Source organism: Schistocerca americana, chromosome 2, assembly GCF_021461395.2.
Source record: "Schistocerca americana isolate TAMUIC-IGC-003095 chromosome 2, iqSchAmer2.1, whole genome shotgun sequence".
NCBI lineage: Eukaryota > Metazoa > Arthropoda > Insecta > Orthoptera > Acrididae > Schistocerca > Schistocerca americana.
Genome location: NC_060120.1, coordinates 656,243,824 through 656,270,042, shown reverse-complemented (window position 1 = coordinate 656,270,042; position 26,219 = coordinate 656,243,824). Strand labels below are relative to the sequence as shown.

General features: G+C 43.9%; 1 protein-coding gene across 1 annotated transcript in view; it reads right to left on the bottom strand.

Moving 5' to 3' along the window:
* Positions 1-26,219, bottom strand: part of LOC124594291 (glutamate receptor ionotropic, kainate 2-like) — a 212,001-nt gene that overhangs the window by 128,484 nt on the left and 57,298 nt on the right. The window contains exons 5-6 of the mRNA XM_047132654.1: positions 14,848-15,005; positions 2,997-3,138 (exon numbers count right to left, since the gene is read on the bottom strand). Coding sequence (XP_046988610.1) covers positions 2,997-3,138; positions 14,848-15,005 — 300 coding nt within the window. The remainder of the gene's footprint in view (positions 1-2,996; positions 3,139-14,847; positions 15,006-26,219) is intronic.

Here is a 26,219-nt window from a genome sequence, read left to right as displayed (position 1 = left end):
TTTCTGAAAGTAATTGGTTACAAAACCCTCTGCTGAGACGTTCAAGATACATACATTATTTTTGGTGAAGCACACAGGAATATAGATTTAATGACGTTGAAAGAACTGCAAGACGCACTAATGTACAGCAAGAACAGGAAGACTCCACGATGTAACGAGATTCACATAGCACTGATAAAATATGCACCAAATATTGCAAAAATAAGAGTACTCGATTTTAGGAATATGTGCTGGTAAAGTGGCTATACACCTGACGAATGGAATATAGCTCAAATATGACCAATTTATAAGAAAAGAAGCAGATATAAATTTCAGAACTAATTATATGTAATAATTATGTGCTAGAAATTTAACAACTGTATCCTACCGCTGAAACGATATTAGATGCTCACCGTAGCTTCTGCAAAGGAAAACCTACCTCAGGCTGTCTCTTCACTATGACACAGCCAATAGAAAAATACCATGAACTGAGTTCACTAGCTTCTCTTGCCTTTTGCTGACTACGAAAAGGTATTTGATAAAATGAACCGAAATAAACTGTGAGAAATTTTAAGAAACTGGGGGATCCTATTTCATCTTAAAAGAGACATCCAGTGTTTATACACTGATAAGCCAAAACATTATGACCACTGCCCATTTTGGAGGAGGCAGAATGGACCAAAATGCCAAGTTAGGGATGTAGATGATGATGATGATGATGATGAAACAATTACACTGGGACAGGTAGCATCATGAGAGCTGGACAAGGCTGCATCCAACCATGCCAGGAACAGCTACACTTGAGGATGGTTCTTCATGTCGCAGTTATTCGTGTAGGCTAAGTTGAAAACAGTGACATGTAGTATTCTGAGAAATGTGATTATGGTGGAGAAAACTAAGAGCAGAAGTAAATGGTTATTATCAATAACAAACCTAGTGTAAGAAAATTAAATTCATCTGTCTGATTCAGTCCACATTCCTCTGTAGGACAAGAGAGACCTGTGAGATGGCAAACAACTAAAGTATAACAGAAAAGACGTGCGTGAATACAAAAATCTGCAATGATTACACAACAACATTAAGAAGTTACTTAGGCAGTATAAACAGAAACATGTGTATAAAAAAGTTAAATGAAATCAGTACAATATAAAGGCTGGGGCTATATGAGTGGAATATTTCGACAACTCAAGATGTACTGAGATAAGACACTGAGTCCTCTAGCCACTTGGCCAGCTTTGAAGAATTGCATATTGACACATCTGTCATATGTCTAAAAATATGTTTTACTAATATAAACCAAAGCTACATGTGTTTTCGTTATTAGTTCTTCAGTAAAAATTTTACTTATGCATAAAAAATTACAAAACGACTATTACTGATTTTCCCTGTTATGCAGTGCTGCTCTTTAGATTTTAAGAAAACCATTCGATTAAGAAATGCAATTATTTTGTATCTTACAGTTTGAAGTCGCAGTCTGTTAATGAACTGGCTCTCTTTTCATTGTTGCTCATATGTATTATGATATATTGTTGTCACTGACTATTTTACATTTGATGCATTTTGGATTATACATTGCTGCAGACGAAATATAACTAACAAGGATACCTACATCTTTTTCTAGTCTTGAGTAAATAAGTGATATATGTATATATATATTGACAGCTGGCACTACAGGCTATGGCACACCACATCTGAGACAATGGCCATGAAATAAATATTCTTGTCATATGATGTATCCGTTATATTGGAGAGGCATAGTGTATCAAGAGGTAAAACCCTGTTTTATAATTTTGCAACAAAGTGATTTCAGAATTTCTGAGACACTGAACCATGTGCCGATGGTTGATCATAGTAAGATTTTGTAGCAGAATACTAGAACACAATATCCTTCCTGTAACTTGTAGACAGCTCAGCTACTCTACAAATAAACAACTAGTTCTTCTGTAGCTCAAGGAGGAATAGGATTAATAGTCCTATTGAACTTCCTAATATATGTAAGAAATAGGAACTGATATGCTTTCAAACACTTTGCAAGATCTTGTTATAATTTCAGCTAACCATTTTTAAATACTTTTTTAAGGTCACCATCAAGCAAATGGTAATAAAATACCAATGCCACCATCCATTTCCGAAATCTAGAAGGCAAGGTGGGCTAAACTCGTTATCTAGGAATGAGAGGGTGGGGGAGGGGGAGAGGGTTGGTGACCTTGACTTTGAGAAGGTGAGGGGAGCTCTGGCATCGCTGCATGGGGGATGGGGTGACCTATATAGGAGGGGGAAACTCTAGCAACAATGCAGCATGCACTGGTTTTTGCCTTTACCTATTACTGCTGTTCGTAACTGCTGGCGTAACAAAGAAAATGACTTATCTGACCAGGGAACACATTTCCTTTGGTCAATGACCCAATCATGATGACCCCTGTCCACAGAAATCGTAACTGACGCTGCCATTAGGGCGACATGGGAACACACACGGTTCAACTGCTGTGGAAACCTATGTTCACGAATGTGCACTGAACAATGTACACAAGAACACATGTATCTGCACTAGCACTGTACTCTGTCATCAGATCTATCTCAGGCAGCTACCTATCTTGCTTTACAGAACGAGCAAGTGCAACACCTCCACGTTCTGTGATGGGTGAGGACATCCAACTACTTTTCGCCTACTTGTGGTCTCAGCGTCCTTCACCCAATTACATGGATACTCATGACAGTAGCACGAGAAAATTGACAAGCTTCACCATTTGTGAGATGATCGTTGCGAGATGCCGGCCCATAGCCATCTGCCCTTTGTCAAAGTTGCTTGTATCAGTGGATTTCCCCATTTTAGGCCCTTATCCTCCGTAGAATGTTTCACTGTTCGTTGATGCTCCGTTTATATACTTTCCTTCCACGTCATATGCCCGCAGTGGCACCAGATGGCATTCAATTTCTCGGTGTGCAGTGGTCGTAATGTTTTGGTCAATCAGTGTAGTTCATAGTTTGGTGAAGAGCGCACGGAGTTTGAAACGCACCAGGGAGGTGAGTAAGTACGACTGGTAGACCTCCGTCAGCTTCACCTCGGCAGCCTGTCGCAGCACTGGCAGGATCATGTCTGTGTCACAGTCCAGCACCAACCGCGACTCTGACGACTGCTTGATGGCCTTCAGCATTGGTCTGCAACAAACCCAAATCCAAATTCAGTGAATGTTAAATAAATGTATGTGTTGCTAAGCACTACAGCTGTCTAATATGACCCAAAAAAACCGAACAGACACATTGGCAAAATCGAAGTGCTGTTACTATCATCCTGACGCATGGAGCCATATAGTACAGGTGACTATTATAGTTGTTTTTAAAGAGTAAGGCTGTACTGTGGCAGACGGTGACTCTCCATGCAGCAACTTTGTAGTCTACTAAACCTGACAAGCAGCAAAGCAGTCGTTGAAAGTGATGTCACTATCCAGTGAACGAATAATGCGAGAGTATTATGCCTCAACACACTCAGATAATATTAATTTATTTATTTATAGCTGTTATAGATTAAACATGCAGTATTTTGCCCAGGTCAGGTTGTATAATACAAATTATAATTCTGGACATAATTAAAACAATGTGTTCATACAGCTACTATGCAATGCTGAATACATTGTTAGAGCTAGAATACGTATTTTGAGAGAGACCATGTACACCATTAAAACTAAATGAATCTTTACTAATTGCAACGTTAAATGCATTTCTAAATTTACTTAGCAGTTAATTCCTGTCATTCGTGCAGGTACTTGTTCTCCAGAACTCAGAGTCCACACTCCGTTACTGAAATATAACAAAGTATGACTACCTAGCATGACTAGACACTGTATTACGACAGTGTGACTACTACTGGTGTACCCTATCCAATGTTACATTATCCGATCCACTGGAAGTCTTTCGAGCACAAAACCGGTGTGTTTCTATGGGTTGACACTACCACTGTGTCATCAGGAAAAGTTTCCTGATATCATTTTGGTAGCACTGCAAACGCAGAGTGACTCTGCGCCAGAAGCCAACACCGCTTCATCATCACTCTCACCAAGAGTCATTTCTCTTTCAATGTCCAAGGAGGAAACGGCAACGGACACTCGTCCCCGCCTCCTTAGTGAAACTAAAAAAAAAAAAATATTATTTTAGTAGTTATTTTGCCTCTGTCTTCGGTACGGTAAACTTGTGGGATAGTGAGAACAGCCACGTCTTGAGCTGGCCTCTAGTCCGTGTGATATTACTCCTCCTGTAGCAGCCGTTAAAACTGGCTGGTCTTTCATTCACAATGAACTAATATGACTGCTGTCGACTTCACTTTCCTGCTGGAGACTTCTGGAATTTTGATATTCACCTAATTTGTCGTTGGATATGTTATTCACAAGAATATCGAGTGCTACCATTTGTCCCCATTACGGATTATGGCTTATACCTATTTATCATTGAGTATGTCGTTCACTAGAGTATCAAGCACTGCCACTGGACTTGGCTTACGCATACGAGACCTTCTGTCTACAACCTGTTTAAAGCCGGTATATTTGTCACATCCAACAAAGTATGTTCAGGCGCGCCTATCAGTTCTACTGTTGTACGTCTGTGACATAATATTGGTAATTTGATACGGACCATGAGTCATAACAAGCTCCTACATAACGTACTTTGAGGTCCATGCATTGAATGTCTAATCAGACCAGGAGTGCGTCGACAAGTGTTGTACAAAAACCACCCGTCATATTCCTGTCTGGGTATGACGCTGACTGCGACGTATCCACATCGCCATTGTGGTTCACATACAATTGTTGCAAAGTCGACTGATGTTATCAAACTAACACATACTTTATAATATAAACACTTATTTTGGTAACAGGTGTTTGTACTGAGACACCACACGAAGTTTGGAATTGTGTCTAAGGCACGTAAGCCTCCTCGGTCACCTCTTGCGACAGACTTTTCTCTCCGCAGGATCCAAATCAAAGAATTACTCATAGAATATTAAAATCAGTGGCAGACTGTATGCAGAATCATTCAATCAGGAGAGGCCAGTGATTTAGAACGTGGACAAGTCATTAGATTCACTTGAGTAATACATCCATTAGTGATATTTCACCTTTTCTGAAGCTGCCAAATTCGATTGTTGGCGATGTAATTACGAAGTGGAAACGCGAAGGAACAACCAAAGCTAAACCAGGACCAGACGGACTTCATATAGTGATGGGCAGGGACCGTTGAACATGGTGGATGGTGGTTGTAAAAAATCTCATGAAATCATCGTAAGGAACCACTCGTCAGTTATAATGTGCCACCAGCAGTTGAGAGTTAAAAGGAATGGGGTAAGTGGTTGATCAGCTCCTCATAAGCCACATACTTCCGTAGCCAATCTCAAACGACGCTTTAGGTGGTGTAAAGAGGGATACCACTGCTCAGTGGATGACTGGAAGCTGTTGATCTGGAATGATAAATTACTGTGCACCCTGTGTCAATCCGATGGAAGAGATGGCTTTGGCAAATCCCTAGAGAACGTTACTTGCCATCATGTGTAGTGCCAAGAGTGAAGTGGGGAATTATGGGGGTGTTTCCTTGGTTAGGCTGTGATCCCCTTACTGCATTTAAGAAAACACTAAGTGTGGAAGGTTATGGACAAATTTCATAGCATTGTATACTGTGTACAGTAGGGGAACTGTTTGGAGACGATGACTGTTTTTCGCAGCATAGTAATGCACCCTGTCACAAATCAGCATCTGAGATGGAGTAGTTTGTGGACAAAAACATTAATGAAAGGTAGAGGCTTTACCACAGTTTCCATCTGCACCTAATGAAACAATTTTGGGAATAGTTAGAAAGTCGACTTCACTCCGGACCGCGCCATCCAACTATCTCCTCTGATTTCGGCTCTTGAGGAAGAATGGGCTGCTATTCCTCCACAGACATTCAGACACCTAATTGATAGTGTCCACAGCAGAGTTCAAGCCACCATAAAGGCGAAATGTGGACTTATTCCATAATATACCGGTACATCTCCGCTAACAGGTGTCCTGGTACATTTATTTAAATATGCTACTGGTAATGAGTCGTTACCTTCTTAGGCCCTTTGTATTACGCCCCAAAAGTGTATGTGTATTGTACGGTGACAATGTTCGTGTGTTCAATGTGGAGTAGTCTTCTTTTATATTGCTGTAGATGGTTATGAATATGGAAGCCCACTGCTCCGAAGTAACAGCAAGGATGACGCTAACCTAAATGTCCCCAACTGACAGACGGATCACCAGCAGCGTAGCAGGATTTCACTTAACGACACACTCCAGCGAATGAAAAAAGCCAGACAACATTTTCTGAGCACGTAATAAAGAATGGTAATCGGCCATCAAACATGGAACACGACACTATAATTACACTCCTGGAAATTGAAATAAGAACACCGTGAATTCAATGTCCCAGGAAGGGGAAACTTTATTGACACATTCCTGGGGTCAGATACATCACATGATCACACTGACAGAACCACAGGCACATAGACACAGGCAACAGAGCATGCACAATGTCGGCACTAGTACAGTGTATATCCACCTTTCGCAGCAATGCAGGCTGCTATTCTCCCATGGAGACGATCGTAGAGATGCTGGATGTAGTCCTGTGGAACGGCTTGCCATGCCATTTCCACCTGGCGCCTCAGTTGGACCAGCGTTCGTGCTGGACGTGCAGACCGCGTGAGACGACGCTTCATCCAGTCCCAAACATGCTCAATGGGGGACAGATCCCGAGATCTTGCTGGCCATGGTAGTTGACTTACACCTTCTAGAGCACGTTGGGTGGCGCGGGATACATGCGGACGTGCATTGTCCTGTTGGAACAGCAAGTTCCCTTGCCGGTCTAGGAATGGTAGAACGATGGGTTCGATGACGGTTTGGATGTACCGAGCACTATTCAGTGTCCCCTCGACGATCACCAGTGGTGTACGGCCAGTGTAGGAGATCGCTCCCCACACCATGATGCCGGGTGTTGGCCCTGTGTGCCTCGGTCGTATGCAGTCCTGATTGTGGCGCTCACCTGCACGGCGCCAAACACGCATACGACCATCATTGGCACCAAGGCAGAAGCGACTCTCATCGCTGAAGACGACACGTCTCCATTCGTCCCTCCATTCACGCCTGTCGCGACACCACTGGAGGCGGGCTGCACGATGTTGGGGCGTGAGCGGAAGACGGCCTAACGGTGTGCGGGACCGTAGCCCACCTTCATGGAGACGGTTGCGAATGGTCCTCGCCGATGCCCCAGGAGCAACAGTGTCCCTAATTTGCTGGGAAGTGGCGGTGCGGTCCCCTACGGCACTGCGTAGGATCCTACGGTCTTGGCGTGCATCCGTGCGTCGCTGCGGTCCGGTCCCAGGTCGACGGGCACGTGCACCTTCCGCCGACCACTGGCGACAACATCGATGTACTGTGGAGACCTCACGCCCCACGTGTTGAGCAATTCGGCGGTACGTCCACCCGGCCTCCCGCATGCCCACTATACGCCCTCGCTCAAAGTCCGTCAACTGCACATACGGTTCACGTCCACGCTGTCGCGGCATGCTACCAGTGTTAAAGACTGCGATGGAGCTCCGTATGCCACGGCAAACTGGCTGACACTGACGGCGGCGGTGCACAAATGCTGCGCAGCTAGCGCCATTCGACGGCCAACACCGCGGTTCCTGGTGTGTCCGCTGTGCCGTGCGTGTGAACATTGCTTGTACAGCCCTCTCGCAGTGTCCGGAGCAAGTATGGTGGGTCTGACACACCGGTGTCAATGTGTTCTTTTTTCCATTTCCAGGAGTGTATTACAAACTACAACTACAGCAGAAACCTGCCAACCTTGCAGGAAAGTTACCATACACAAATGCGCATTTAGAAGGGAAGTACTGAGTGGCCAAATGAAATAATTAACAATGCTTTGATTGTATTAGTCATCAACATAGTTGAAACACTGACAAATGAAGATGCAGATTAGAACTCTGTTAAACGATAAATAGTCTATTCCTGTCATCTTCCAGCGCCCTCCTACCCATATAGAAAAGCACCCACATAAATTATGATAAAAACTAGTACTGTTGATTTTCGCATCCCAAATTTTCCCACTTCTTCTAGTACCTTAGTTGCCCATCACACAAACACACACACACAAACACACACACACACACACACACACATACATACATACGCTTGTGTCGTATGCACACGCCTGCACAACAAAAAGTGAAAACTGAAATACATGCAGCCACCTAACAGTCGCAAGAGTGGAGTGGGGAACGAATCGTGACAGTTGGCAATATTACAACCTTTAAACTCGTACAGTAAACACGCGCAAAAATACTTTTGGAAATGCGAAGTATGAGTAGCGAAATGTGCTCATGAATGTCAACAACAGCACCTGTTGGACTGTACAGGACAGCTAAATATAGTTGCATCGAGACACATATGGGAATAACGTACGACACAAAATCGTATGTGAGTCCAGAAATTGCTAATACCTTTGTTAGCTTGAGCACCAAAAAAGTTGTATTTAAACTAAAAACTGAACACTTACGATAAAAACTGTAATACAGCAACACGTTCACAACTGCTTGTTTAAAAACACCGTACAGAAAGTAGAATGATACGTATTACCCTACACTAATGATATTTCAGAAACAAAAGAAGAGAAATAGAAAGCAGAACAAAGAGATTGGCTAGTTGAGGCTATTGTCAACATTATTCATTTTATGAAATCATTGCCAGCTACACCCTATTCGCTAAACACACTGTGGATCTTAGAATTGCAAAACCAGAGGGGATATCAAAAAACTGAAAGCTTCGTAGGTATCGTAGAAAGAATAATATGGACGTAACCTGAGTGTACACAGAGCGCGAAATTCAATACATAAAGCTGCTACCTCTGGTAGCAACGATGCCAACAACTAAGCTTGGATGAGAAATATGGTTACGTCATTCCATGCTGCTTCAACTTTATGCCAGAATTCATCAATCATAACAGCTGGTCAGTGCTGAGCTGCCAGTCTCCGGAGGACCTATGACTAGATGTCTCCAACAGATGAGATAATTGGATAACATGCTGGCCAGAGCAACACTAGAACACCCTTTGTACCGAGACAGGCCAGGACTACATGGGCAACAATCAGTACTGCATTATCTTTTTGAAAAATTACGTCACCGGGACCTCCAAGGGAGAGCGCAGTCAATAGCATTAATATGTAAGAAATGTAACTGCTGCTGTCCAAATACTGCTCGTGAAAGTAAGAAATGACACCCAACGGCACCAAATAACATCATGCCAGCTGCTGGCCCCATACGATGATGGAGAATGCAGTCTGGTGACGTTCATGGAGCCTGCAGACACGATTGCGTCCATCGTGTTGCTGCACGCAGAACTGGGGCTTGCCTAAAGAGACGACGTGGTGTCCAATGTTTTCAAGGGACGCACCACTATTGGCACACATCCCTCTGCTGCCGTATCAAAGGTAGCAGGAACATTAGCGCCATTTCTGAGAGTCCATGGAACTCTACACACCACCACACTGACTGTGTTTATATTTTCTTGCTGCAAAGCTCATTTCCTATCTCAATGTTTGTGTCTTCGCTCTATGATCATGCATAGCTGGCCAGATACACCATCCAGTCACATTAATGTGATCACCGCCTGTTCCACATTATAAGACGTCATGGTCTCCTGACCTTCATTGCTTACATATTCCGCCCTCACAATCATATTCTGCACATCAAGACGCTTCATATGAAACCCAAACTCGATAAGATAAAGTCAATGTATGAATTCATGTAAACGATATCCAAATAACTAGTAAATCGCAAATGCGCTCCGGAATTGAAATACTCGAGGCTAGCGTACACACACACATTCCAGACACGACGGTCGCAGGGACTTTTAGTTTGGGAGAGCAACCACACGCCAGGAGGCCAGTCCTAACCTATCTACGTCGGCCAGTGACCGCCCATAGAGCAAACAGCATTTGCCCGAGTGAAAGGACGACCCCATGTTCGGCTTAAAAGGAAATTCCGCTACATTGTGTGGGAGCACCCAGTCTACGTATTCTTTACAAATATAGCACGCAGTTTCAGAGATTTTCACAGGGAGACAGCAAACGCCAAACGCCGATGCTACAGATTTCCGGATTGGTCGCCTTAAACGAAACGTCATTCTCCCACTTTAGAAGAGCAATGCTGATTGGCAGACGATATTTCTGACACCTTGAGCTGAAGAAGTAATGGAAGAGACCGAAAGATATACCCCTTCACGTCTGGTGTGGAGAGGGACCGTTCCGTTGTCGCTCTTGGAGCGAGAATATGTAACAAGACCGTGCGCGCTCGTACGTGTACTCAAAGAGCGAGGAACAAGTCTCTCCTCAGTACTTCACTGGGAGAGCACCTCTGTCGAGAGTGAATCGGAGTGCGACTCTATATTGAGTCCTTGTGATTAAGCGTTGTTCACTGTGTTGGCCGCCACTCTTATTGTGCAGTGTGAATGGACAGAGTTATAGTTAAATGCCTGTGAGCGAATTTTTGAGTGGCATTGCGGTGGACTGGTTATCTGACCGGTGTACCACGCCAATAGTTAGACTAGGGGCGAATAGGAGTCCTTCATCAAGGCATAGGGAGAGTTTGATTGGCGAAGGTAAATCCAGATAGAACGAGAGTTATCTTATTTGTCAGCAACAAGCGGCACAGACAGCAGTCATTGCAGCTCACGGTATTGTGTGCTACAGCTCTTGTGAGTCCCATATTTCCTCCACAACAGTACACTTCACCGCATTTCACACGCGACAGCCTCAACCATACCTAGCAACATTCTAACAGATAATTATTCAAGTTGATTAGGTGCGGCTCTCAGCCACTCTGCCAAGTCAATAACAATCTTAAACTATGTATAGAAACTTCATTAGCGAATCTTATCCCTAAGAGGTAACTTCACATTCCAAAAAGAACCCGGAAATAACTTATTCAGTTCATAACTAAAAGTGCCATTGTGATTATCTCAAAAATGGTTCAAATGGCTCTGAGCACTATGGGACTTAACTTCTGTGGTCATCAGTCCCCTAGAACTTAGAACTACTTAAACCTAACTAACCTAAGGACATCACACACATCCATGCCCGAAGCAGGATTCGAACCTGCGACCGTAGCAGTTCCGCGGGTGATTTTCTCAGAATTTTAGCAAAATAAATAATAATTTTCGTTAGTTTCATGTTTTTCTTACACTAACTAGCACTACTCCAGTACCCAAGTATCCCACTAGTTACATAAGAAATTTTGTGAATTTTTGTGTCATTTCCTTACAGCAGACGACTCCAGAAGATATTTATTGCTGATAGTTTTTCAGGCATTTCTCTTTAGAACGTTAGGAGCGTCTGTCTGACTTCTGTAGTAGTGTGAGGGTGGAAATTGCATCTTGCAGGAGCCACAGGGTAAAGGGTACATCTCAGATTAATCCGTTGTGCAGAATGACAGAATAGCACCCACATGTCGCTCACAACGTCAACGTGTAATAACCACTCAAATAGGGCAGATGGCAGCAATAGCAGTGGAGGATACAGCATACGTGTCGGCGGGACACGGAAGACAGTGCAGTCATTTTCGTAATGTGGGAACAGAGCGATTTATCTTACGACCAAAAGGGCATGATCGTTGGCTTTTGGGACAAGGGTGCAAGCATTTCCGAAACGGGTAACTTTGTTCGGGTCTGGTGTGGTTACAGTATATCGCGCATGGCAAAATGGCGCTATCCAAAACGGGCGCCGAAGCAACTGTGGTGCACAACGGACCATAGATGAGAAGATTGCACGACAGCTGAACAGAAGTGCGGGCGAACAGACGTGAAAATGTTGAGAAACTGACCGCCCAGATGAATCAAGTGCTACCAACAGTGTCTCCTCAACGACCGTTCAGCAAACGTTGTTGCAGATGGGCCTCCGCAGCTTGCACTCGGTGCTGACTGCTGTTCATCGGTGCCGTAGGCTGGAATTTGGACGCCAGTACCGCATCTGGACGCCCACTGAGCGGGGACAGGTGGCCTTTTCATGTGAATTACGTTATACAGTCTGTCGGATGGATGGCCTTTGGCGTCTACGGCGTTAAAAGTCCGAAAGCAAACTCCCAGCAACAATCGTCTGAAGGGTCCAGGCCATAGGAGAAAGCAGTATGGACCGGGGAGTGTTTTTGTGGCATTCCCTGAGTGAACTTGTCATCCTGGAGGGCACAATGGATCAGTACCAGTACGTATCTGTTTTTGGGGACCATGTCCATCCCTGCATGCACTGTGTTTCTCCACGGCACGATGGCATCTACCTGCAGCACAGTTTGCAGTTTACAGGTGTGGTTCGGAGAGCACTAGGATGAGTTCACCGTACTCCTCTGGCCACCAAACTCCTCGGATTTAAACCCAATCGAGAATCTGCGAGAGCATCTCGATTGGGATTGGACTGATCGCGCCACGAATGTTCAGCCGAGAAACCTAGCACAGATGGCCAAGGCGCTGGAGTCGACATGGCTCTACATCCCTGTCGGAACCTTCCAGAACGTAATTGACTCTCATATTGCTAGTGTCGCGGCGCTCCGCGTTGCAAAATGTTGATTAATCAGGCTTTTAACAGGTGGTCACATTAACGGTCGGTAGTTGTCTGGAGCCATTGAGATTCTCCATGGGCGTCCCAAACCTATCGATTCCATATTCGAAGACGGTCGTCGGATCCCGGACAAGTCGAGCAATAATACTGTGGACCGACATGCTGCTGTCTCGATAGCCCACCATCTTGTGACTGTCCGGTACTTGTTTTGAGACGATTCATTTTCTTAAACGAGGCATAACACCGTTCTCTGACCAACAAAGAACATCCTCAGCCACGATTTTGCACTGAGAAACCCGCTGCGAAAGTTTCCTCATATACAGAATGTGGTGGATGCTACTCCTTCCTACCTTGTGCGGTTGCGCTGAAATGCTAGTCATTTACGTGCCGATGCATGTAGTACACTTCATGCCAGTTTGACAGTTGTTGCACTTCCGCCTACATGGTGTTCAGATTTAATTCCCAGCAATTTACTTTTAATCTGGGAAGCTGAGGTACTACCTGCACGCTTCGCATCAATTTGAACAGAACGCAAGCATAGTACATTGTATAGCCATATTGATGTGACAACCTGTTAAAAACCTGAATAACCACCTTTTGCAGCGCGGACCGCTGAGACGTGAAGGAAGAAAGTCAGTGAGGCTCTGGAAGGTACCGACAGGGATGCAGAGGCTCTAAGAATCCAGTGCCGTGACCAGATGCACTACGTTTCTCGGTTAAGGCTTCATGGCGCAAACAGCACTATCGAGGTGGTCCCACAGATTTTCATTTGGGTTTAAATAAGGGGAGTTTGGTGGGCAGAAAAGTACGGTAATCTTATTCTGCTCCTCTTTGAATCGTGTACGACACACTGAGAGCTCTGTGCCGTGTTACATTGTCCTGATGGAAGATGTCATCTTGCCAAGGAAAAACAAACTGCCTATAGGGGTGGACATGATCCTCAAGGATTGCTATATATTTGTGGTGATCCATTGTCATAATAGAATGACGAGATCACCCGGGGAGTGCCACAAAAACATTCTCCAGATCATAAAGCTACCTCCTCCAACCTGGACACTTCTGTCGATTGTTCCAGAGTGTCTGCTTTTAGTCTGATGGAGCTTAGAAAAGAGCACCTGTCGATATTCCGTGGAAGTCGAGTTGCATTACTGGCGTGCAAATTTCAGCCCTCGTCGACGGCGAATAGGAGTTGGTATGGGTGCGTGAACAGGCATCTGCTGTGGAGTCAAATACGCAGCAGCCTTCGCTTAGCGGTTGTTGAGGAGACACTGCTGGCAGCTCTTTGTTTCATCTGGGCTGCCAGTTGCTCAAAAGTTGCACATCTACGCGCCCGTACGCATCCCCACAGCTGTCATTCACCTCTGACATCAATGGCTCGTGGCGCACAATTGCCTCAGCACGTTTTGGAAGCGCCATTTCGCCATTCACAGTATACTTTAAAGACGGCATCATGGAAAAAGTTTACAAACGTAAGCGTTCCGAAAAACGTTCCACCCTTGACTTGAGGGCCAATGTTCATCCCTCTTCGACGTCAGCCGGCCGGAGTTGCCGTGCGGTTCTAGGCGCTACAGTTTGGAACCGCGTGACCGCTACGGTCGCAGGTTCGAATCCTGCCTCGGGCATGGATGTGTGTGATGTCTTTAGGTTAGTTAGGTTTAAGTAGTTCTAAGTTCTAGGGGAGTGATGACCACAGCAGTTAAGTCCCATAGTGCTCAGAACCATTTGAACCATTTTTTTTTCTTCGACGTCAGATTAGTTGCTGTGTTTACTCAACACGACGACGAATGCACCTTTTCCGCGTCCCCCTCCCTCTGACGTGCTTTATAAGCCCTCCACTGATAGTCCTATCACCTGCCGTCTGTGGATGGATATTGAACGTTGACGTCGAATGTAGGCGATGGTCACATTACTCTGACTGGAACATGCATGTTACTATAAGGAGGACGACGGTTCAATCCCGCGTCCGGCCATCCTGATTTAGGTTTTCCGTGATTTCCCTAAAATCACTCCAGACCAATGCCGGGATGGTTCCTCTGAAAGGGCACGGCCGACTTCCTTCCCCATCCTTCCCTAATCCGATGAGACCGTTGACCACGCTGTCTGGTCTCCTTCCCCAAACCAACCAACCAACTATAAGGAATTGCCGCCAGGATCACTAGCTTCTGATGATGTAAATGACGTCCTACGACAATGAAATGTGGTGCAACTGCCTTGCCAAGTATTCTAATAACTTCTTAGGTGTAGAGGTTAGAGGCACATACCTGTAGTCGCCGCTTTCGTCAAGCTGCCGGACCGCGACGGGCGGGTCCGTGCGGTCTCGCTCCTGCAGTACGCTGCGCAGGCGCACCAGCGACTCGTCGCCCTGGTACAGCACCGTGTAGGAGCGCCACTGCAACTCGTGCAGCACGTCCACCAGCGCCTGCGACACCGACGTCAAAGTACCAGATGGGTGAAAGTAACAGAAACTGATCTCCTACTCTGTACTTTGATCAGAATAACTTTGGGATATAAAGATGTCTGTGGTGAGCGGAGTTGCCGGCTCGTACGCAACAGGCTACGTGCTATAGTGATCGAGAGATGCACGCTCACAAAAACCAAATTCCCCGCCCAGCCCATCATATATACATAAAAGAAAGTGAGGCCTGTCCCCACTGGCTCCATCCTTCCCCATAGGTAAGCCACGGGCAGCACAGTGAGCATGTGGAACGCAGGATATAGCTGTGAGTGGCTACCACACAGCCTCTACCGCTCGACTCACTTAAACGTCAACGGAAATATTATTTTAGTCGTGGTATAAATACTGGAACCGGAGTGATCGGTGTTCGAAATTCTGATTCCGTTCATTCTAAGTGTGAAGATAAAACTGTGCGCTGTACCAGAACGAGAACCTGGATCTCCGTCTGTAGGGAACAGTGCTCTACTAATTGAGCCTAACATTCTTGATAGACTCACTCGTAGTTTCAATCTGCCACGGGTCCTCTTGATGAAGGGACAGTTCATACGATGCGTTGGGTGGCTCAACTGGTAGAGCTATGTCCATGAACGCAAGTAAATGGATTCGAGCCCTAGAATGCAGCTGATGTGGATTTCGCTCTGTATTAATAAAATCTGATTCTTGGCCAGCTGTACGCTTTTCTTCGTCTTTTTCTTTTTCCTTTATGCCAGATCGAGTCGGGGTCGGCTAGTTAAATTCCGGATTTGGAAATTTTAACTGCAGATACTGGTTAAATGCCTGTCCTGTCGCCACCCCTTCATCTGCTGGGACGGAAATAAAGCAACCCAGCTACCTGTGTCTAGTATTATCCACGTAAAAGTGTGCGAATCGTGTAAGTCAGGCAGGAAGTGGGTATCACCTGGAATTCACATAGTCGGATGTTGGAAACGGCCTACAACCCATATCCAGGCTGACCGTCACAGCGACCCTAGTCGTTAATGCGCCGGGTGGACCCCATCTGGAGCCGGCGGATCTTCCCGATCACGGAAGCGGAGTGCTAACACACGCGGCTATCTGGATGGGTTGGTGAACTACACTATCTGATAAAAACTGTATCACATCGTTTAATCGATATTAATACAGGTCCAGTACTACTGGCGACACTTTCAATGAGATGCATGAATGGCTATGGATTGAAATAAATGGTTGCAGCTCCGTCATAAGTTGCACTGAGAACTGCCTTTTTTATTTCTTGATGGTGACACACAGTTTCGGCACCTGTGTCCATTTTCAAACCATCCATATCATAAGTGTGACGATACAGGCTTTAGCTTAAGAACAAAAACTGTCTCTTCAGTGATGATCAAAGCGACACTATGACCGACTCAACAACAGTAAGCTGGTTTTGTGGCCGAGCGGTTTTAGGCGCTTCAGTCTGGAACCACGCGACCGCTACGGCCGCAGGTTCGAATCCTACCTCGGGCTAGGATGTGTGTGATGCCCTTAGGTTAGATAGGTTTAAGTAGTTCTAAGTTCTAGCTGACTGATGACCTCAGATGTTTAGTCCCATAGTGCTCAGAGCCGTTTGAACCATTTGAACAAAGGTAAACACACCACACAGGACGGAAATTAGCAGCATGCTGCAAATTCGTCGTTTGTCGATGGATGTTTGCTTTGAAGCGAAGTCAACCTTCTAACACTCATCATCAAAGTGTTCCATTGAGTTCAGAACGAGACGCTGGGTAAGCCACTCCATTTCAAGCAAATTTTTTCCACAAACCATTCCATCACGGATGTTACTTTGTGTCAGGGTGCATTATCATGCTGATACAAACAGTTGATCGTCACCGAACAGTTGTTCTACTGTACGCAGTAGACAAGGCTGTAGAATATGTCCATATTCATCCTCATTTATCGTTTTCTAATGTACAATAAAGGGACTTCACCCTGACCAATCATACACCCCCATGCCGTAACACAACCTCCTCTGTTCTTCACTGTTGGCACTACACCTGATGGCAGGTAACTTTCTCCAGGCATTCACCAAACAAACCCAAACTGTTTCATCGGATTGGCGTGATTCATCACACAAAATCACTCGTTTCCGGTCCTCCACTGTGCAATAGCGTTGCTCTTTACACCACCTGAAACGTCGCTTAGCACTGACTGCAGAAGTATGTGACTTACGAGGAACCTCTCGATTATTGTACTCCATTCTTTTTAACTCCACACGCGCAGTCAGTGTACTATCTGGACTTCTGACAGTACATTGGAACTAACGATTGAGTTCATCCGCTGATTTCATGCGATTTTTTACAACCAACATCCGCAATGCGCCTCTGTCCCTGTCCGTCATTCCTTGAGTTAAACCCACTCTTTTTTTACCTGTGGTTGTTTCTTCGCGTTTCCACTTCGCAACGACATAACCAATAGTCTACTTGGCCAGCTAGCTTTAGGAAGATTGAGATATTCCTAATAGTTGGTTGCCCAGTTGATATCGAATGACCAGTCCACAGTGGGCTCCTCTGGTCGAATCGTTCTGCTCTTGTTGCTATTCTCCCAGCCTCCTTTTATTCTGGCGGCACTTTCTCTCGCGAGATGTTGTGGTCTGTTCCGAATTACGTAGGGGTACCCCGATAGTTTTGACCACATAATGTATGTAGCATTGCTAACAAAATTCTCCACACGTAATTGCTGAGGTCCAGTGAGAAGGGGAACAAACAACTCAAGAGTCAAACAAATGCCAAGTATATGAATATTTTGCGACTATGTGAATGTTCCCATATGTATTGCAACCACTGTTTGTCTTCCTGTTGCTCGTGCAATTCCTTCTGTGAAACGTCCCCTGGCGGCGTTGCTGTTAACAAAATGTAATGGGATATATACTGTGGCGCGTAACGTGGCCAGGTATGCTCTAGACGACTTGTCATTTGCATTTCAAATTGGGATCGACAAAGGATATTCAGAAGGAAATGATGATTGTTTATGGAGACAATATATTTGCGTATGAGACTGTGAAAAAGTGGAATAGGGTGTTTCAGTGTTGTCACACAGTCTCTTTTTTTTTGGAAACACCAAGGATGCTGCTTCGTACATTATCATGCAGACAGTCGTCAGAGAGGATGACAGTACTGTAGGATCAGTGTACGAACTTCTGCATGATGCGCTGGACGTTACAAAAGAGTTCCTTGTTTCTTAGCGGCCATTCAGAAGAAGCATCGTACGATATCTGCTGCGGAAATTTAGAAAAACTGCAAGAAAATAAAGACGGGTTTTTCATCCATTTAATCACAACGGAAGATTTTTGGGTTCGTTAATAAATCCCAGGAACAGAATCTACGTCTACATCTACATCACTACTTCGCAATTCATAATTAAGTGTTCGGCAGGGTGTTCATAGAACCACTTTCTCTTATTTTATTACGTTGGTCATTTCTCCCCGCGTAGGTAGGAGCCACCAAAATGTATTCGCATTCGGTAGAGAAAGTTGGTGATTTCGTGAAATCGCCTATCGGCACGAAAAACGCCTTTGTTTTAATGGTAGCCACCCGAACTCTCGTATCACATCTGCGACACTCTCTCCTCTATTTCGCGATGGTACAAAGCAGGATGCCTTCTTTGAACTTTTTCGACGTCTTTCGTCAATTCTATTTGGTAAGGATCCTATACCGCACAGTAACACTCTAGCTGAGAACAGACGCGTAATATAGTTATTCTCTTTAGCAGATTTGTCGCATCTTCTAAGTGCTTTGCCAATAGAATGTAGTCTTTGGTTCGTCTTTCCCATGACTTTTTTTGTGTGATGATTGCAATTAAGTTGATCGTAGTTGTTATCCCTCGGCTTTAAGTTGTATTGAAAACCTTTACATTCGTATTATTTATCTTGTAACCGAAATGTAACGGATTTCTTTTCGAACTCATGCGGAGGACCTCGAACTATTTATTGCTCTTCTCAGCTGCCACTAGTCGCGCTATACAGATGTCTTGTCTAAATAATTTCGTAATTTGTATTGATTTTTTATTGACTTTACTAGACGGTAAATGACAGCATCAACTACAGACAATCTTAGAGGATTATTCACATTGTCTCCCAAACCTTTTATAAATGTATAGAACAGCAGAGAGCGTATAACACTTCCTTGGGGAATGCCAGATATCACTTCTGGTAGGATCGATGATTGTCAGCCATTTACTACGAAATGTGACCACCGTGACAGAAAGTCACAAACCCAGTAGCACAACTGAGACGGTACTCCGTAGGCACGCGAGTTGTAGCCACTTCTGAGGAACTGTGTCAAAAGCTTTTTGGAAATCTAGAAGTATGAGATCAACTAGAAATCCCATTTATATCAGCAGTCAGTATTCGTGTGAATTTTTTTTTGGTCATCAGTGTACTGACTGGTTTGATGCGGACCGCCACGAATTCCTTTCCAGTGTTAACCTCTTCATCTCAGAGTAGCACTTGCAACCTACGTCCTCAATTATTTGCTTGACGTATTCCAATCTCTGTCTTCCTCTACAGTTTTTGCTCTCTACAGCTCCCTCTAGTACCATGGAAGTCATTCCCTCATGTCTTAGCAGATGTCCTATCATCCTGTCCCTTCTCCTTATCAGTGTTTTCCACATATTCCTTTCCGATTCTGCGTAGAACCTCCTCTTTCCTTACCTTATCAGTCCACCTAATTTTCAACATTCGTCTATAGCACCACATCTCAAATGCTTCGATTCTATTCTGTTCTTTTTCGATGTCTTCACGTTTTTCCTGCAGCCATTTCGTCTTAGCTTCCCTGCACTTCCTATTTATTTCATTCCTCAGCGACGTGTATTTCTGTATTCCTGATTTTCCCGGAACATGTTTGTACTTCCTCCTTTCATCAATCAACTGAAGTATTTCTTCTGTTACCCATGGTTTCTTCGCAGCTACCTTCTTTGTACCTATGTTTTCCTTCCCAACTTCTGTGATGGCCCTTTTTAGAGATGTCCATTCCTCTTCAACTGTACTGCGCTATTCCTTATTGCTGTATCTATAGCGTTAGAGAACTTCAAACGTATCTCGTCATTCCTTAGTACTTCCGTATCCCACTTCTTTGCGTATTGATTCTTCCTGACTAATGTCTTGAACTTCATCCTACTCTTCATCACTATTATATTGTGATCTGAGTCTATATCTGCTCCTGGGTACGCCTTACAATCCAGTATCTGAATTCGGAATCTCTGTCTGACCATGATGTAATCTAATTGAAATCTTCCCGTATCTCCCGACCTTTTCCAAGTATACCTCCTCCTCTTGTGATTCTTGAACAGGGTATTCGCTATTACTAGCTGAAACTTGTTACAGAACTCAATTAGTCTTTCTCCTCTTTCATTCCTAGTCCCAAGCCCATATTCTCCTGTAACCTTTTCTTCTACTCCTTCCCCTACAACTGCATTCCAGTCGCCCATGACTATTAGATTTTCGTCCCCCTTTACATAATGCATTACCCTTTCAATATCCTCATACACTTTCTCTATCTGTTCATCTTCAGCTTGCGACGTCGGCATGTATACCTGAACTATCGTTGTCGGTGTTCGTCTGCTGTCGATTCTGATTAGAACAACCCGGTCACTGAACTGTTCACAGTAACACACCCTCTGCCCTACCTTCCTATTCATAACGAATCCTACACCTGTTATACCATTTCCTGCTGCTGTTGATATTACCCGATACTCATCTGACCAGAAATCCTTGTCTTCCTTCCACTTCACATCACTGACCCCTACTATATCTAGATTGAGCCTTTGCATTTCCCTTTTCTGATTTTCCAGTTTCCCTACCACATTCAAGCTTCTGACATTCCACGCCCCGACTCGTAGAACGTTATCTTTTCGTTGATTATTCGATCTTTTCCTCATGGTAACCTCCCCCTTGGCAGTCTCCTCCCGGAGATCCGAATGGAGGACTATTCCGGAATCTTTTGCCAATGGAGAGATCATCATGACACTTCTTCAATTACAGGCCACATGTCCTGTGGATACACGTTACGTGTCTTTAATGCAGTGGTTTCCATTCCCTTCTGCATCCTCATGTCGTTGATCATTGCTGATTCTTCCGCCTGTAGGGGCAATTTCCCACCCCTAGGACAAGAGAGTGCCCTGAACCTCTATCCGCTCCTCCGCCCTCTTTGACAAGGCCGTTGGCAGAATGAGGCCGGAAGTCTTCGGCCGCCAATGCTGATTATTTATCAAAATTTAGGCAGTGGCGGGGATCGAACCCGGGACCGAAAACGTTTTGATTATGAATCAAAGACGCTACCCCTAGACCACGGGTACATAAATAGAAACACACATCGCCCCTACACTAAAGAAGACACTGGAGCAATCCTCTCCTTTTGTGGGAGGATTACACTGTCTGTCTTTTAGGAGTAATCGAAAGTCTTCCTCACGTACTACCCAAAAAAGGGAACAGATAATTTTGGCACAAGATTACCAAAATCTTCTCGCCAATTTGTGGCTTGATATCAAGTAGAAGTGACGAGGAATTATTGTGAAATCTTAACATATCCACATTGTCCGCCAAATCTGGCACTTAACGATTTCTTCCTCTTACGTAAACTGCAGAAACCAGTTAATATGCAACATTTTGCCAGTGATGACGAGGTGGTTGCTGAGGTGGAAGACCGTTTTCACAACCAGTCACTTCATCCGACAGATTGTACATAATTTAAAAATGATAACGGCATAAAACTTTAATAGCTTCAACAACATTATAATTTATACAACTCGAAATCGAAGTGTGCGCGCATTTTTATCAGTATTTCAGTCACCACTACGTCTGGGAACTCAGATCTGCAGATCACGCATACGACGGTCTGTAAATATGGGGAATGCAGTATCTTTTAGTAGCTTCTGCTTACGTCCGGGCAGTCAGTTTCCTGTTATTTTATTCTCAGAGGAGAGCCATTCTCTCTCTGTATTGCTTTACTGAAATTTCTGTGGTTTGCGGAGCATATCCAGTGGACTCACGAGCCATGTAAAGTTTTTTGTTGACGGTAGGGTCTGTCAATGTGCGCCTTTTCCTAGCTGGAATATTTTCCGCGGACGGTCAAATCGCAAGCCAGTCCGAATGGTCTGGTCCTGACACTAGAACTGAAAAATTGTGTGTTAAACATAGGTCGTGATTTCTAGAATTCCTTGTCACTTTCGAGAATCTTCGCTTTGTAGCCAGTTTAGTCTCCGAAAGCTGAGAAATTTATGAATGTTAGTGCTTGTCACAGTGGTAACACCGGCTCCCATGAGATCATCGAAGTTAAGCGCTGTCGGCCATTGATGGATGACCGTTTCGGTCTACCGAGCGTTGTTGGCAAGCAAGGTACACCCCAAACTGATGATCTATTAGACTGAGAAAAGCGGATCCGGTCTCGTAAACTGACAAAGGCTGTGAGAGCGGTGTGCTGATCAGATGCTACGTAACCGCATCCTTTCTGTATTTTTATTTTTATTTTTTTGAGATGTTGGTGTGTGTGCATTGACTTTCAGCACCACCCCTTGGATCCGCCGTTGCAACGGCTAGCTCTCCCTTACTAGTTTTCCAAGGAAATAGTCGCTGTTCTTTGTCTTCCTGTAGATGTAACTTCGTGAGCAATAAATTAGTGAGCAATGCAGACAGAGAACATCTCAGAATGTGAAACATTCCGGCAGTTTCAAACTGTGTGCCGGACCGGGACTTGAACGTGACTGTGACTATGGCTTAGCCATATTCAAGCAATATCCCTTCTTCCAGGCGTGATAGTCCCGCTAGGTACGCAGGAGAAACTCTGTAAAGTGTGGAAGGTAGGAGGTGACGTACTGGTGGAAATAGGGCTGTGAAGGTAGATCGTGAGTCGTGCCTGAATATTTCAGCGCCGGCGATGTTCACTCATTTGACTGCCCAGCCTCTGTAGTAAAAATCGATGGAATCTGAGAGATGTCACGCGATTAAGAAAAAATAATGTCAATAGGGCACCTGTTCGCGAAACGCAAAGGATCCAGTTTCGAGTTCCGTCAGGCACGCAGTTGTAATCGTCAGGAACTTTCAGGTAAGCGCACATCCTACTGGACAGTGAAAACTGCTTCTGTAATCTCAGAATTTATTCTAGGTTAATCAATCTGATGTAGGTGGCGGCAGGAAAGGCATCCGGCCGCCTTCTGCAACTAACTCTGCCAGATCAATAGTAACCAGGCCGACCTCACACTGCAGCGGGAATAAGGCCTCAAGAAAATGATGAATCAATGTGAAGTAGGGATGACGGTTATCGCTGAAACAACCAGTTTTCTGTTATATAGGTTTTTTACCACGCCATTTTAAACTGACTGTTAAAAACTCTCAAAATAGCCGGTTTCTGAAATAGCTATTTTCAGCTTTTTATTCCTGTTATTTCCTGTCATAAACATGGACATCGAACAAGGATTTAAAATTAACTCTCTCTCAGTTTTAAGATACGTGGAATCAAATATCCAATGAAATAGTTAAGTAAAAGAAATTTAGTTCGTCCATCGTTCGCTGCTTTTCTCGAAAAGTGATAAGTGGTTATATACTACAAATAATCACCATTATTCTCCTATTGATTATAACAAAAAAGAACCTGCTCAAAAGTCATATCGTAATTGGGGATCATGCCACTTTTTGACTGTTAAAAACTCTCAAAATAGCCGGTTTCTGAAATAGCTATTTTCAGCTTTTTATTCCTGTTATTTCCTGTCATAAACATGGACATCGAACAAGGATTTAAAATTAACTCTCTCTCAGTTTTAAGATACGTGGAATCAAATATCCAATGAAATAGTTAAGTAAAAGAAATTTAGTTCGTCCATCGTTCGCTGCTTTTCTCGAAAAGTGATAAGTGGTTATATACTACAAATAATCACCATTATTCTCCTATTGATTATAACAAAAAAGAACCTGCTCAAAAGTCATATCGTAATTGGGGATCATGCCACTTTTTGAGCATTATGAGTAGTCAGTGCTAAATTGTGAAAACTGAGATTAAAGAACTCTACTTTTCGTGTTAATTTGTCCGTTTTCTAAAACTGCAAGCAGATAAAGGCATATATGTAAATACAGACAACAGATCAACTAGTTTCTATTTCTATTGTAAACTGTAAGTGAATTGTTAAGTTGTTAATTTATTGCCGTTGCCATAATTCCTTCCTCATTTTTATTTCGTAGACAGTGCAGATAAGTATTCAATATTTTAAGCAAATGAATCATTGCACTTCACTGCTACGTCACTTCATAAAAATGTTTACAATCTTTGGTTGATCCCATTCTGTAGTACAACGGAAGTCCGGCGACGACAGAGATAAACTACTGTACAGATCAGTGGGAGGGTGGGGGAGGTGTGGTGGGAGGTGGGGGGGGGCATACCTTAAGCTACAACACACGGTAACAGGGACAGTTATTGTCTCAGCACTGCTGTACTAATTCTTATGCTTTGTTTTTGTCGCTCGTTTCTATCGGTATTATTAAAATAGCATTGATCGTTTTTCCCATTTTCTATACTAACGCAATATTTCAAACCAATTGAAACGTCTCTGTGAAGTCGTTTCATAAGACGCTTGTCGAATTCGGTACAACCTATTCATTTTACTACTTGATTTTAGCTCAATTGCCGGCCGGTGTGGCCGAGCGGTTCTAGGCGCTTCAGTCTGGAACCGCGCGACCGCTACGGTCGCAGGTTCGAATCCTGCCTCGGGCATGGATGTGTGTGATGTCCTTAGGTTAGTTAGGTTTAAGTAGTTCTAAGTTCTAGGGGACTGATGACCTTAGATGTTAAGTCCCATACTGCTCTGAGCCATTTGATTTTTTTTTTTTTTTAGCTGAATTCATGAACTCTTCCAGAAAGACTGAGCACTCAAATAAGGCCTATTGATTATTATATGTGTATATTAATGTGGGTTTCGGTTTTGTTTTGTGGGAATCGCTGAATTGGTCGTCGTCTGCCGGGAGCAGACGACTTTGCTTCTCATTCAAAGGAGAGCACAGGATGACCAACTTAGGTTTCCAATACCTGAACAGAGAGGTTTACCCATCTTAGTCGAAGGCTGTGTCGAAGGCTGTTTTTGTGTGTGAAGTTGGTGACGGAAGACTACCCCTCTGGTAGCTTCCGCTGCACGGGGAGCTAGGTAATCTCTAAAGAGAAAGGGGCACTCTTCGGTGAACGCTTGGTGAGTACGGATCGTTGCTCTTAAGGGGGGTTTCAGGTGATAGGAATCAGGTTGAGTTAGGACTTCGTTATGTTTAACTGGTGAAATACTTAAGAACTTTAGCTTATCTGAAGCGTGTGAAGCGAGTTATTTTTTTAAGATTTTTAGTCTTATATTTTGTGGAAATTTCTTTTGTCTTTGTGTGTCGATTTTGTGCCACGTGTTTGGTAATCAATGACCCTTCCGGTTCACCTCGGCACCGCAATAGGCTTTATTTTAACAGTTTGCTTGTTTAATGAGCTACAATTTCTGCAAGAATATCTGTTCTTTCGTGCGTTTTCTGCAAAGCAGCGCAACAGTTTGAGCCAGAATGCACCACGTGCCCTAGTTCGGCCGTTTGCAAGCAGCAGATGCAGTTAGTATGTTAAATAATTATCGCACAGCCTTGTGTATTGATTAAACCTCTGTCCAGAATAGAGTATGCTTAGAATAGTAATGCAAATCTCAGTTAGATATTTTTATGGTATTAATGCAAAGGAGATGATAGCATAATTGTCTCCTACCCCCGTCTTCTGTGTTTCTTCTTGCTGTAGTTAAATTGTGCTCTGTTTCATTCTCACGTAATTCTTACTTAAATATTTCGAGTCAGGCACCAGTTATGTGTAGTTAGGATGTGCAACCAAATATTTAGATACAACAAATAACATACGTGAAAGATAAATTTTTTGGTGTCGATCTTACCCACTTACTCTGATTTCCATTCCTGAATTAATCAAGTTGCTTCATGCACGACATGGAGTGCTATTTATCTGGCTGCTTAAAGAAATTTGCGTACTTGTAATTAAATTATTAAAGTAATTAAACTAATAATTTTCCAGCTCCGTTTTTTCTGAATGGTTAGGAAGGGCTTGGGTTGGTGGCGACCCTGAATTTCTGAATTTTTATCATTATTTGTGTGGGAGAAGCAGCTAGAAATGCGAGATAACGTATGTGGCTCGATGAGCAACGTCGTAAACATAGTAATACGTTACGGAATTA